General features: G+C 32.9%; 2 protein-coding genes across 4 annotated transcripts in view; both read left to right on the top strand.

The window, feature by feature from the left end:
- The first annotated feature begins 3,357 nt into the window (after positions 1-3,357).
- On the top strand, positions 3,358-7,646 carry si:dkey-1h24.6. Of its 2 annotated transcripts, none has more exons than XM_087237284.1 (4): positions 3,358-3,622; positions 6,463-6,798; positions 6,909-7,024; positions 7,138-7,646. In XM_087237284.1, the coding sequence occupies exons 1-4, from the start codon at positions 3,538-3,540 to the stop codon at positions 7,276-7,278; spliced, it is 678 nt and encodes a 225-aa protein (XP_087093410.1). In that variant the 5' UTR covers positions 3,358-3,537; the 3' UTR covers positions 7,279-7,646. The 2 variants fall into 2 exon arrangements, with proteins under 2 accessions (XP_087093410.1, XP_087093411.1); XM_087237285.1 differs by having other exon boundaries at positions 3,392-3,622; positions 6,969-7,024.
- Positions 7,647-8,684: 1,038 nt separating this feature from the next.
- cckbra (cholecystokinin B receptor a) overlaps positions 8,685-14,467 on the top strand; it is a 45,594-nt gene continuing 39,811 nt past the window's right edge. The window contains exons 1-2 of one of the 2 annotated variants that reach the window (XM_087234930.1): positions 8,746-8,842; positions 8,931-9,124. In XM_087234930.1, coding sequence (XP_087091056.1) covers positions 8,811-8,842; positions 8,931-9,124 — 226 coding nt within the window. In that variant the 5' untranslated portion in view covers positions 8,746-8,810. 2 annotated transcript variants of the gene reach the window in all.

The following is a 14,467-nucleotide window of genomic DNA, read 5'->3' as shown; positions in this document are numbered from 1 at the left end:
TTTGAATTTTTTTTCTTTTTTAAATATTTCCTAAATGATGTTTAATATAGGCTACAGATAGTTGGGCGGGGATTTTTGGTTTTCAGCAGGTGTTAGCTGCATCTGGCAACACTGAGCACATCATTTCTGGAAGCTGTTTCCAGCGGCAGGGGGCGTAGTAGCTGAAGCCTGATTCAACCTGCTTTGACTGAACCCTTGGAATTTCTAGTTTATATGATCCTATAATGATCTGAGTCATCTGTTGTAGATTTGTATTCAGTCAGCATATCTGTAATGTATTGAGGTCCTAGGTCATTTAGTGATTTATAGACAAGTAAAAATACTTTAAAATCTTTTTCTGAATGTAACTGGGAGCCAGTGTAAAGACCTGAGTACAGGTGTGATGTGCTCTGATTTCCTCGTTCTGGTCAGAATCCTGGCAGCAGCGTTCTGGGTAAGCTACAACTGTCTTTTTGAGAAGGCCAGTGAGGAGTTCATAACAATAATCCTGCTGCTTATAAGTCTTCACTGGAAACAAAGCATCTAATTCTTGCAATGTTTTTAAGTTGATATTATGCTGATTTAGTTACTGCTTTGACATGACTATTAAAACACATATCTGAGAATTACACCAAGATTCTTGACCTTATTTTTTGTTGTCTGACCTTTAGAGCCAAGATACACATTCACTTTGAGAACCTAATATCTGTTCCCAAATGCAGTGACTTCAGTTTTCTCTTTGTTTAACTGAAGAAATTTTGGCCAATTGTTAATTTCTTCAATGTCATGGGTGTCTTCCTCGATCTATGGTCACATACTGACATCGTAACCTCTGCCTTCAAGGTATCTGAACCATTTGAGGACCGTCCCAGTTTTTCAGCCTACCCAAAATATGCTGTGATCGACAGTGTCAAATGCAGAACTGAGATCGAGTAATACCACTGTTAGTTTGGCTGAATCCGTATTTAGGCGGATATTATTAATTATCTTTATAAGAGTGCTCTCTGTACTATGATGTGCTCTGAAACCAGATAGAAAATGGTCTAAACATCCTTTGGAGCTTAAGAATGTGTTAACCTGGTTAAAAACTACTTTTTCAATGATTTTGCCAATAAAAAGGATATTTAAAATTGGCCTGTAATTGCTCAATAGGGTATTATCCAAGTTCCTCTTTTTCAAGAGGCCTTTAACAACTGCAGTCTTAGGTGAGTTTGGAAAAATCCCTGAGAGAAGTGAAACTTCCACTTTTAGGAGAATATCCACTTTTAGGAGATCCGTTTTTAACAGTTAAACACTGTTTTGAAGAATGATGTGGGGAGTGTCAAGAATGCAGGTTGATGTTTCTAATTTGCACAATCTCTTCTAAGATTTTATCATCAATTGCCATAAAATCAGACATAATGTCTGATTTCTTAAGTTGTTGTTGAGCTTGTCTGGGGGGTTGTGAGTCTCTCTACCATTGCAAAGAGGGTGCGAGCATTAATTAATTGCTGTTTATAAGGTCTGAAATATAGTCTACCTAGCAGTGTTTAGTTCCATATTAAAAGCATGAAGACTGTCTTTATAGATGTTATAATGGACTACTAGTTTTGTCTTCCTTCCTGTACACTCAAGTTTTCTTTTAATCATCTTTCCCTTTGTTGACCTTGTCCAAGGTTCTTTCTGTCTCCCAGTCATCTTCCTGATTTTAACAGGAGCAATGTCATCTATGACAATCTTAACTTTAGAGTTAAACAAATCTAATAGAGACTTAACAGAGTCTGCAGGTATGCTTGCTGCCAGTGATATGGCCTTCATAAACTGCTCACTAGTGTTCTCATTTATGCAAACACTATTCTCATTTATCTCTTTCTGACAGAAACAGTTCTCTTTTCAATGGCTGGAGTGATCAATATATCAAAGAAAATATAGAAATGTTTAGATTAGAGTATGACATTCTTGACAACAGTTGATGAAATGTAAAATGAAAATACAAAGAAAAGTAGTCCTGAGCCCATGTTGTGATATCGCTTATAGATGAATGACCATTTTGACGCAGTGCTGCTAGAGGGATCAGGGATTAATGTAGTTCAACTTAGGCTTGCGCTTTTGTCCTTTACGCACTAAGATTTCTTTAGATTCCTTGAATCTTTTAATTTTGTTATGCATGGTTGAAGGTAAAATATCCAAATGTTCTAATATCATTCTTTGGTGAACATTGTTTTTAAACATTTCAATACATTTTTTTTTTCATGGATTTGTTGGCAAACTGGCAATCCTCTGCCCATCTTTATTCCTACAGGACTAAAACTTTTTTTTTTTTTGCTTTTTTTTTGCTTTTTACCTGATTCCTAGCGCTAAATTGCTCCTATACTACCTTTTTATTTTAAATGTGCTGCAAGAACCAAAATCGAAATATGTTGATTTTGAAAAATAAATAAATAAATAAAATCATGAGGATTAAATAATTGTTGTAATGTCTGCAATAATAAAAGTCAAACTAAGCTTGAAATCACTACATTCTTTTTTATTTGCATTTTCCAACTTTTTATGATTTAAGGTTGTATAATTTATAATATACTTAAAAATATTTACATTTATTCAGTTTCTCTGTACAAGTTCTCTTTATAAACGTCATGAGCAATGTATTTGTGTTAATATGAGATGGAATATAATGAGTTAAATATTCTGATGGTTCAGCTTTTTCTGTTTGGAAGTATTACTTGCCCATGGGAAGCTCTGTAATCATATTTTCATTTTATCACATGAGCGTGGTTCACACAGGAGCTGGATTTAAAGTGTATGTATGGGTCATAAAACTATTACAAAAAAGACCAAAAACCTCATTATTTGCATGCTTCTCATTATATGAGAGGAAACTTGACTGATCAGACTCTTTCTTTCCATCGAGGGAAAAGTACTATGAAAACAGCTCATCATCAGCATTGTGGGTTGAAGACAGTTTCTGTTATTTGATTTGGTTGCCATAGAGATCATAAAGTGCACTGCTGCTGACGTGCACTCAGCTTTAGATTGAAAACAGGAAACTTGAAATCGTACTAACTTACTTTTTTTTTAAACCCATTTTAGAATGTGTCACTCTGTTCAGTAAAAACTGCTTATTTTTAAAGAAATGCATGCAAGATTTTATTTTTCAGATGAAGAATGTGTAATTTTCTGTAGTGAGTCCTCGCAGGTGCTCACTATTTTTTTCCTTTATCTCTCGTTCATGTGATACATATCACTGTAACTCTAAAGAACCAACCTAGTTTAACCCTAAATAGCTCCCTGTCATTTCCTCAAACAAACAAGAAACCCCCTGCAGGGTCTCCTTTACCTCCCCTCACTGAGGAAACACCAGCTGCTGTAAAATGCTATGTAGGACACCCTGAACTAAACGTGCTTTATGAAACTTGCAAATAACATCAACCACAAAGGTTGCAGGGAGAGAATGGAAACTTCCTGTTTCTATCATGTGTTTCGCTGAAGTCTACATTTGCCATACAAAACAGTGACATAACGAAAAGCAGTGGATTTGCCATTTTCACCAGCATTGTGTGAGCACTTAGAATCCATCAGATGGAGATTTTCTGGAGATGTGTGACCCTCTTAAGTCTCTGTCTTTTACAAAGCACTCCATCTGAAACACAGAACACATGCAAAGGTAAGATCTTGATTTCTGTGATTGACTTTAAAGCTGCAAAATAGTGGATACAGTGGGTATGTCTACAAGTTTTACGCAGCTGTTTGCATCTAAAATATGTCTTAAATATTATGCATGTAACCAAACGCATACACTCTAAAACCCAACATTCAACTTTATCAAATGAGTGTAGTTAACTCAAAATTGACTAAAAGTTACTTCTGCTCATCTGAAAAAAGTTTTGAACTCAGTGTTAAACATAATGAGTTAATTGAATACATCATTACTTCAACTTAAATGGAGTAAGTTCACAGTACTCATATATATATATATATATATATATATATATATATATATATATATATATATATATATATATATATATATATATATATATTTTATTTATTTATTTATTTATTTATTTATTTATTTATTTATTTATTTATTTACTCAAATGGTTTAAGCACTCGTTTTCCTCAAACTTATTGGGCTTTACAGTACCCAGTTGGTTTGAGTTCTCTTCATTTATTGGGTTTTATACTATGCTTAAATTGCTTCGTTTACTCGAATGGATTAAGTTCAAAGTACTCATTACAATTCATTTTTAAACTTAAATGGTTTGTTGCAATCAGTTTCCTCAAATGGTTTGAGTTACCTTAACTTTTTGGGTTTTACAGGATACTGATTCATTCATTTTCATTAATGATTTAAACAAAACCAGTTAAGATTAGGAATTTCTTTTATAGCACATTTTTACAAACCCCTATTTATGTGACAGATTTGGGTTCATATAACTGCCATAGGCTTCGATCTAAGAAACCTACAGGGGTTTGACAACCCCAAAAAAGGCAACATGAATGGAAAAGTAGAACAGACAAATATTTATGTGACTTGTTAATCATGATACAGCATATCTGTTTTTAAATATTACATTTGGATTCAGAACTCAACTGCTGGGCTACATTTTCAATGATTTGATTTATAAGACATGATGGTTGAGCCAAATTTGTATTAAAACAAGCAAGCATTTTGAAGTTTAGGAGTAATTTTGATTAAATGTTTTTAATAATGATGATAAAAAAACACTTTTTAAGTAGCAATTATGTAAAGTTCACAGTAAGGTTTTTATTTGTTTACATTCTGGCAAAAATGTGTGTGCAGAAACATGGAAAGTCCCATTATGGTAGTGAAATAGAAATAAATAGTAATAAATAAAAAGACCATTAAAACTTTAGCAACTGTAACATATTCCTCATCAATTTCTAATGTTTTAATAGTTAATAAGATACTAATGTGTTACCAAAAGATCAAATTGTAATAAACAATTCGCAATGTTCCATTAATGCATTATATTTATTTGAATGCACACAAATCTGATTATACATAAACAACGTCCTTATATATATTTTCATACCGGTGTAATCCTTTTTTTTAAAGATGAAAAACAGTTTTAGGATAAAATTCTAACCGTTTTAACTTTTTTCAAAGCTGTGATGATCTGCTGCCGAAGAGGTGTTAAAGACATATCAACTTACAGTACACTGAAAAAAAATACTCAAAGATGATTCCTTGGACTTACTATTCTTTTATGTTAAGGTTGTAAACAATTTATTTGTGCTAAATTTAAACAAACATATTAGGTTGAACATTACTAAACTTAATTTGTTTGTTTAAATCCAAACACAAATTGGTTGAAACAATTTGGCAGAAATAGTTTTTTGAGTGTAGTCATTTTCAGTAATACAGTACAAACAAATGAGAAATTATTAATATAGCAGCAAATAACTTTAAAGAACATTTTTGTTTATCTTTTTAGACTATTTATCAAAGTTTTATTGAGTTATTTTACCCAATATTAAAATATTAACAGTTTAATTGAACATATTCCATAAAGATGTGTTTGCATGACTACAGATCAATCCTAATTGATCTGTTTTGTATGAAATCAGTTCGCTTAATGCCTCCTCTTTTATGAGTCACTTTGGACAAAAGCGTTTGCTAAACGACTAAATGTATGTTAGCCCAAATGTTGTATTTGTGAGGCTACAAAGAATGCAAGGCTTAAACCAAAATATATTTTGGAACAAATATTCTCTATACATTTTACAGCACACTGACTTGGCGTTAGAATTCTCGCAGCAGAAAACATTATGCTGAGAGAATTAATCACGGTGCACAAGTATGATTCAGTCTTTCCTTTTTTGTTTCCAAAGCATGTCTCTATGACAACATTTCTCCACATTGCAGTTATGAAAGTTATAAAAGAATGTGAAATCAAGAAACTATTATGTGGAATGATCTGAGCACATACAGTATGTCAATGCACATTAATCAATTATAATGTTATTCATACCAGCCAAGTAAAAAAAAAAGAAAATGTAATCTCAAAATCCCAAAGTGCCTGTATCTTCAAGTAAAAAACCATACATCTTCGTATATTGCAGTTTAGCTGTAACATAGGATACATAGAGTCTATGGGGGATCTTAAAAACAGGCAAAAAAAGAATAAAAATAATGGAATACATTTTAGAGAACAATGAATTTACAATGACTTTTTAAAACAAATGCTTTAAAAGACTTATTAACTTCCAGAGTGTTTGGTCACCATTGAGTTCCATTTCAAGTTGAAGCCACCATTAAATTCCATACAATTATTATTATTTTTTTTTTACTATTGAAGTCAATGGTGACCATCAACTGTTCTGATACCAGCACTTTCTGCACTTAATTTTTTTGTGTGAATAAACTCATACAGGTTTGGAACAATTTGAGTAAATGATGATAATTATCAATAGAAATTGTACGATGCAGGCTTAAATAATGGAGCTATATTTGAATAATTGTACTCCTCTGCACTGCAGGCGAACTCCCACTGATCGAGTATGTGCCACTGAACAGTACCGTTAAAGTGGCCTGCCCTAAACTCAGTGCACCAGAAATGGACTTCAGATTGTTTAAAGACGGTGATGAGGTCATCTCCATTTATGTGAAGATAAATCATACGTCCATCCCCAAAACAAACACAAACAAGGAGTTCCCTGCCGAATTCAGTGTTGATTTGGATAACAGTTCCAGCTTTATCCTAACTGTTGTGACTGTGAATATGACAGCCCTGTACACCTGTGAGGCCAGCATTAGCTATCCACCTCCATTTAAGTATGTGGACCACAAACCACAAACTATTGTGTTTGTTGAAGGTACGTTTGAAATTGATGTTACCATAAAACAGACAATTTGCAGCATTGTACATCATTAACACATTACATTAAGCATACTATTATATGACTAGAAATTTGTTTGTGAACAGCCAGGTCAGAAAAAAGACCTGATCTTTGTCAGCAAAGTAATCATCTGAATTTGTGGGTAGCTTTCGGACTTCTGGCTACATACGGAGTGCTAATGACTTGCATCACTATCTTGCGGGTAAATCAAATATTTGGGCAGGGGTAGTATTTGGTTGATGATTGCTGTTGCTGATGTTGAATGACTACATCATTGACTGTATTTTTAATGTCTTTCCTGTGTCGGTGCATCAGATCAAGCCGAGACAAATTGGTTTCTTCAAGGACAGAGAATGTGGCCGGAAATGGCAGGGGGTTCAACATCCAACCCGGCAGGGTTTTTACATACAACCAAGGAACTGTTTGACAACATCTACTGTAACAAAACCTCTCTAAGAAGACCATCAAAACAACAACAGATCTGAAAGCCAAAAGCATCAGTGGCATCCAGAGACAAGTCCAATTACATTAATGTATTTTCTGTTTTATATATTTTCATTTAATTTACTATTAAATGTAGCCAAAATAATATATTAGATTTTTATTATGTACAGTGATTTCTGAACTGTATAATTTGATCTCCCAACCCTTTTTAATTTTAAAGACAGAAAACATTCAGCATCAGTTTATATACTACACTTATACTACTCAAAATTATTTTGTTAAAGTGATTAACATAATTTGTTGCAAAAGGTTCTGCTGTACTTGTTTCTTATTCAAAGATGCAAAATGGAAGAGAAATGACTATAGCAAAAAAAAGTAAATTACGAAGGTCTAAATGTATATATATATATATATATATATATATATATATATATATATATATATATATATATATATATATATATATATTTGTTTTTGGTTTACTCCTGTATTAATATTATTTTATCAACATGATCAATTAAGATTTTGTTTATACACCGTAAAAAATATCTGCTCATGAACAGTTTCTGTATTTTGTGATTTACAGTGGGTACGGCAATTCATTTTTTAAGAGTAATTACCTCAGACATAATGATTTTTGTTTTGAACCAATTAAATAATTTATTCCTTAGCTTTAACCTAACTCGAACCAAACCCTCAAGAACTGTATCACTTTTGACATCTGTTACTTTTAAATCAGGTTAACTATTTTGTACAACCCCACTCTAATAATAATAACTAACTAACTAAACTAATTTTAAAAAGACTAAAGACTAGATTTCAATAAAAACATTTAGAAAATGTATAAGCCTCAGGGTATTTAACTGTAAAATGTGTGTATGTGAGTGCATTTGGCACAGGAACGTATGTTTCGCTACCCCTTAAACCAACCTTTACATAAAATATTTTGCAGGTTCAAAACAAAATTCTTCGTTTTTCTTATTGGGAGCAAATGTTTTTTTCCTTAAAAATTGTCTTCAAAACGTGAGGAATATAGGCTATGGGCCTACCAATCACACACAAGCACACAAGCACACAAGCACACACACACACACACACACACACACACACACACACACACACACACACACACACACACACACACACACACACACACACACACAATGAAAACGACATGTCATGAAAGGCCTGTAGTTTAGAGGTCTGAACCGTCTGAACCCCTTATTGGTTAGCCTGAAGCAGTTGGCATTTTCTTTTTTTTTTCTTATCATGCGACCTTTCAATGATCAACCAACGATAGGCGTAACACAAGGCACCCGCTGGGGGGCGACTCAGGACTTATACATTCCATCAGCCAAAAGCCGCTAGCCTGTTAACTGTTAAGCGAGCTTGTTACTCTTGTAATTCCCCCTCCCATTCTATAATCACCCCTCCCTCTATGCTGACACTCTTCAAGCAGTCTACCCACGCGACTCGCTCATCAGAGCTACAACAGTTTCACGCGCACAAGGCTTTTTCTCACAGACGCGCGTGAAAGAGCAGCAATGGAAACGCATAATTTTATTCATATAAAAAGGTTTTAGATAATTCATGGCGCAAAGTATAATTATTTTTTAGGGACATATATGTAATATCTCTATTAAAATAGCTTTATGTTCATTTAGAAATAATATAGGCTGCTCTTACAAGTTTTCTGGAATGGATATACAGAGACTGAACGAAACTCAGATCCCGGGTTGGGAATGCTCAAGAACTCCCGATAATTCCAGCATGAACATCTCTGCATTAAGCGTGGAAGTTAACACCACCTGTAGCAATGCGTCAATAATTCAGAAATTCAAACCCACACGACCTAAAGGTGAGTACTAACCAGTGCATGCCAACGTTGATGTGTTGTTTGATTTTTTTTGTCTTGCACGTATTTTTTTAATGATTATTTTCATTAATTATCAGCATTTCTGAGTCTTCTGACAATTTTGATATACAGTGCTCAGCATAATTGAGTACACCACAATTTGAAAATAAATATTTTTAAGTTCTCAGTGAACATAGGCAATGTATTTTGGTGCATTTAAACAAAACAGATTTATTAAACAGATTTATTTATTAGAATAATATTTTAGTCACCAAACATATTTAGAAATTGAAAGATAATACAATTAAATTCAAGCAAAATATTGCAAACAACTAAAAATAAAAATTACAACCTACAAAATTTTAACAAAATTAAAAATTTAACAAAATTAAAAATTTCAATTTAAAATTAAAATGTAACAAAATTTGGTATTTTTTTTTGGCTTCTCTTGATTTTTTTCTATTTTTAAAATTTCTATTTAATATTTTTCTAAAACATAAATTAGGGTGTACTAGTTTTTGAACCAGTATTTTGTTAGATAAGCTCCATATTTGGCTTCACGGAGAGACGCACTGACACGTAATCTAATGTATATGCACAAATAAATTATTGTATAGCTTCTTATTAAAAATATGAATTCAAAAGATTTGTGAGGGGTGTACTTGTATATGCTGAGCACTGTAGAACATACAGACTGTTTATTTGAGACAACCTCATCTTCCAGTTTCTTTTACCAGAAATAATTATATGATTCGACTAAAATAGCCTGATAATAATGAGGAAACCATAGATCCCCAAAGCCACTGTGCTCAACAATCACTATTGCACATAGACATATTAAATTAGAAAAAGAAGAAGATAAAAATTTGCATTTTTTTTTGCAGTGTTGTGCAATAATTTTTTCTGATCAGTAAATTGTCATTAAATATGTGGTGAATTTATTTTAATAGTACTATAGTATATTTATGCAATAATATCAACATTAAAAAAAAATAACTACAGTGCATAGCATGAATTAGTGCAACCCCTTTAAAAATTATATTTTTGTCTATATCTCAGTGAATATGGACAATACCTTTTAGTTTTCCTAAACAGTTATAACTTATATTCATTACCATAAGTGTTTGGTGTAAGTGTAATTTAAAATTCAATGAGGTATTGCAATCAATCAATTTAGCTTTGCTATTGACTAATCTAATGTATCTACATTATTGCAGAGCATCCTATATAGAAAATATACATTTAAAAGAGATTGTATGCCGTGCACTCTATGTCAGAAGTAATGTACAATATTATTATACAGTGTATATCTACCATTCGCTAATCATTATAGATATTCAAAACCTTAACCAAAAAGAAAAACTTAAATCCATTTGCTCAAAATTAAATTGCCTGCAAATACACCTGGGGTACAAAAATTTCATCTGTTCATTTTTGTAATTTTTAGAAATCCAATTCAACATTGATGAACTAATAAAACCTTTCAGTTGGAAATAAATAAACCCAATTTTATTTCATTTTATGCAGAAACACTCTAGCAAGTTGCTTACCTCAGATTAGCAAACTGCTACAGCGATTCAGACAATCTTTTCTTCTTTTATGAATCTACGCATTTAATAGATCCACATATTGGTGACTCATCAATTAGGTGTTTCTGCTCTTTGTAAAAGATGGTGAGATGATCTAGATTTAGCTTCTCATCTGTGAACAACCTGACGAGCTTTTTTATAGTGTGAAAGAAGAAAGTTGGCATTATGGCATAATAAAATGTAGAGCAGGTTTACGTGAACAAGTAGATACAGTATTTGTATTTGATTTTAACAAACAATGTATAAAAATGTTTTCAATTCTTTAAGCATTCATAAAAAATTGCATTAAATCAAGCGTATAAACTTAAAAATGGGTTATTTAAAAACTGGATTATACAAATGTTGTTATTCCAATCCAAATATGTTTAAAATGTGGACAAACCATATTGATGCAATATCAAGTTTTACATTCAATTTAAAACCCACCTCAAACCCCTTGATTGGTGTTGTCAGCATTTTATTCTTAAAATAAGTGTGTGGGCCATTTATTGCATGTATAAACACATTAGATCATCTGTATTCCTCCAACTGTTTCAGTAGAGTCATCCAAATGCACATTAGTTCCTTCCAATCCTATGATTGCCATGCCTGATTAATGTGTGTGTATATATAGTAATCAAACAATTACAGGATTGGAACAAACGTATCATATATACAGAGTGGAGAAATGCGGCTCTAGGTTATGCCCAAGGGTTGAAGGTGTTGCTGTGTAACATGTTTGGTAGATAACGTAACTAAACCATCTGGCTGCAAAGAACATCTTTCTCTGTCTCTAGCCATTCAGAAATACCAGAGCGGTCTAATAAAATGATATGTTAAGGCAGCATACTGTAAATGACCATTAAGTAAAAGAAGAAAAAATAAGCATGACGCAGTTCTTCTTAGAATCAATTTCCACTGTAAAATGCTAAGTGACAATCTCTTAAGAATGACTTGATGTGTTTAGTGTAATACAATTATTGTACAATTGCAAAAAAAAAAAAAAAAAAAAAAAAAAAAAAAATATATATATATATATATATATATATATATATATATATATATATATATATATATATATATATATATATATATATAAATGAATAAATAATAAAAATCCTAAAAATTCCTTAGTATTTCAGTCCATTTAAATCAGAGAATACCTCTCTCTCATGCACAAACACACACCCATAATTCTGAAAAAGAAACCAGAAGAAAGAGAAGGGAGCATTTGAGGAAGAGATAAAAAAAAACCCAAGAAAACTAGACATAAACTATGACATTAAATAATGCGTTGAACAGTAGGTGGGGGTATTTGACCACCGCTATCAATGGACACTAGTAATCCCAAATGTATAACTTTTTTCTGAAAATAAGATAAAAAAGTACAATCCACGAAAAAAAAGTCATTGGAAAAACAAACTGTTGCTATTAATGCACAAGTGTGTTCTTGGGGTGCCATGACATTGCCATGGCATCATGTCATTTTCCTGTGACTCTAGTTTACAGTCATTTGTCAGTTTACATTTGTCGTTCAAGAGATTGTCTCCAAACTCACTGGCAGCAGAACTGAATGTTTTGGGCAAACATGAAAAAGTATGTCATGTGAAGACATAAGATGACTGGGAATAAACCTGCTGAACCCACCCATGTCTTATGTATGAGATCAGCATGGGTTTGAATAAAGTCAGAGGCTTGGTGGAACTGAGCTACACCAGCTCAGTTTTGTTCAAGTACAGCATAAGTAAGCAGGTCCAACAGTCATCCATCAGATCCATCCATCCATCCATCCATCCATCCATCCATCCATCCATCGCTCTAACTAGCATAATCCTGTCTGGACCATCAGGTAATTTATGTTGAATTTTAGCAGGAAATCTACAGATGTTTTATTTATTTAATCACATTATTTAGTGAAGCTGTGGTGAAATCGCAAATTCCTGTATACAGTTTATATACACTTGCAATGAAAGTGCTTTAGAATAAAAATATGATTATTTGAAATGTAAAATACACTACTCCAGAAGAGCAGAGAGAGAGATATTCATTACCCCACTTGATATTTTTTTACATATGTGAAAGAAACACTTCTCTCTCTCTTTTAATTTACACAATAAAAAGGTGTGGTAAACATTTATATTTTGCTGTCTGATAGTATTTCACACATTTATCTCCCTTTCGTTTTGATTGCACTAGTAATATAACACCTCATAATCTGCAGACTTGATGTTTTCTCAGTCGTGCTGTTCTCTTGTTTCTTTTCCTATTCCTGGTATCCTGATATTGGCTGCTCCATTTCTTACCAACTACTTGATGGAGTATGAAGCACAGCATTTTGGAATACGCTTTTCAGTCTTAAGCAGTCATTTTAGAGTACTTATGTGAACTAGCAAATTTACAGCGATGAATGGTCCAAGTAAGCTACAAACGTTTTTCCTACCATAGTCAGTTGAGCGAATGAATTTGTAGAATGGCTAAATTACTATGTATAATTATACTCTTTTGATTTAGGTGTAAAGCTTGCATAATAAAATGTTGGGAATGAGTATCCAGGAGCAAGTAATAATTTATTTCTCACATGTTTGTTATGAAGACATAAAAATGTACAGCAAACATGTAGTTGTTAATCTCTTAAAGGGGGCCTATTATGTAACTTTTTACAAAATGTAAATAGGTCTCTGATGTCTCAAATATCTATGTAAATTTTCAACTCAAAATACCCCACATTTTTTATGTCTATTTAAAACTCCGCCTTTCAGGCTTTGACCCAAATTATTCTGTTTTGATTACTTAATTATGTGACATTCTAAAAATCACAGACTTGCAGATGACTCCCATTTACTCATTTTAATTTATTTACCAAATAAACAAGGAGGCTACAAACTCCCGTGGGTCAGCATAGCGGCAGAGTCAAAACAGGGCTAATTTAGAATGCCTAGAAAATCATACTCTGTGAAAATGCATACCTTGCTTTCAAAAGGCTAGAAGAAGTTATAAAAACATTTCAAATGCTGGAAAAGTTATTTGAAATGTGATTTGATTTCAGCTGTATAACAAATAAATTATTTATTTAAAAGGGGTAAGGATTTTCTATAGGCACTGTATTTCTGTGATAACTTGAAAAGCAGAAGAAGGAAGTCTATGAAAACTACACTGTTTATGTATGTGTGCATCCTAAAACCAACATTTATAGTGCCTCTTAGTCACTGACAATCTCTTTAACATGTACATTCTGAAAACTAATGGCAAATGGCTGCTTCTCACTTTGGGCTGCTAATGAGGGAGAGCTTGTCATTAATGAGTGGGGCATTCCCCCTTTGATGACCTGTAAAAAAGGGAGAGTGTGTTTCTGCAGACTGTTTTGTAATGTCACGGTCACCAGCAATCTAGCTCATGCAGATTGCTTGAGAACTACAAATCTGCTCGCAAAAGAACTACATATACAGTCAGTCAACCACCACTCACACACCTGGCCTAGCTCCCTGTAATTGCAAACAGACACAGCTGAAGTTGCTTAATTACACAGAGTATTTTTACACCTCTCAAACTCACACACGTTGCTGAGTCTTGTAAGCAGTATTTTGAACATTACGATGCATTTTCCTTGCCTTGTTTTGCTGTGTTAGACCCTTGCGTTGTTTTATTGTTTATTCCTGTATGCGCCTGCCTTTTGACATTCCGCTTGTTTATGACTATAACTCTGGATTTAACAGTGTACATCTGTTTTCCTCTGTGTTGACCATTGCTTGCCTGACCAATCTGTTAATAAAACCTGCAT

Source organism: Danio rerio, chromosome 1 (genome assembly GCF_052040795.2).
Source record: "Danio rerio strain M-AB ecotype USA chromosome 1, GRCz13ab, whole genome shotgun sequence".
Classification (NCBI taxonomy): Eukaryota; Metazoa; Chordata; class Actinopteri; order Cypriniformes; family Danionidae; genus Danio; species Danio rerio.
The sequence above is the reverse complement of the archived record's forward strand: the minus strand, read 5'-3'. Positions and strand labels throughout refer to the sequence as shown.

Bases quoted from the DNA above. Each gene is read 5' to 3' on its own strand.
- si:dkey-1h24.6 (XM_087237284.1), top strand. From the start codon at position 3,538: ATGGAGATTTTCTGGAGATGTGTGACCCTCTTAAGTCTCTGTCTTTTA. The intron at 6,799-6,908 runs GTACGTTTGAAA...GTTTGTGAACAG, and splicing joins AACTATTGTGTTTGTTGAAG to CCAGGTCAGAAAAAAGACCT. The intron at 7,025-7,137 runs GTAAATCAAATA...TCGGTGCATCAG, and splicing joins CTTGCATCACTATCTTGCGG to ATCAAGCCGAGACAAATTGG.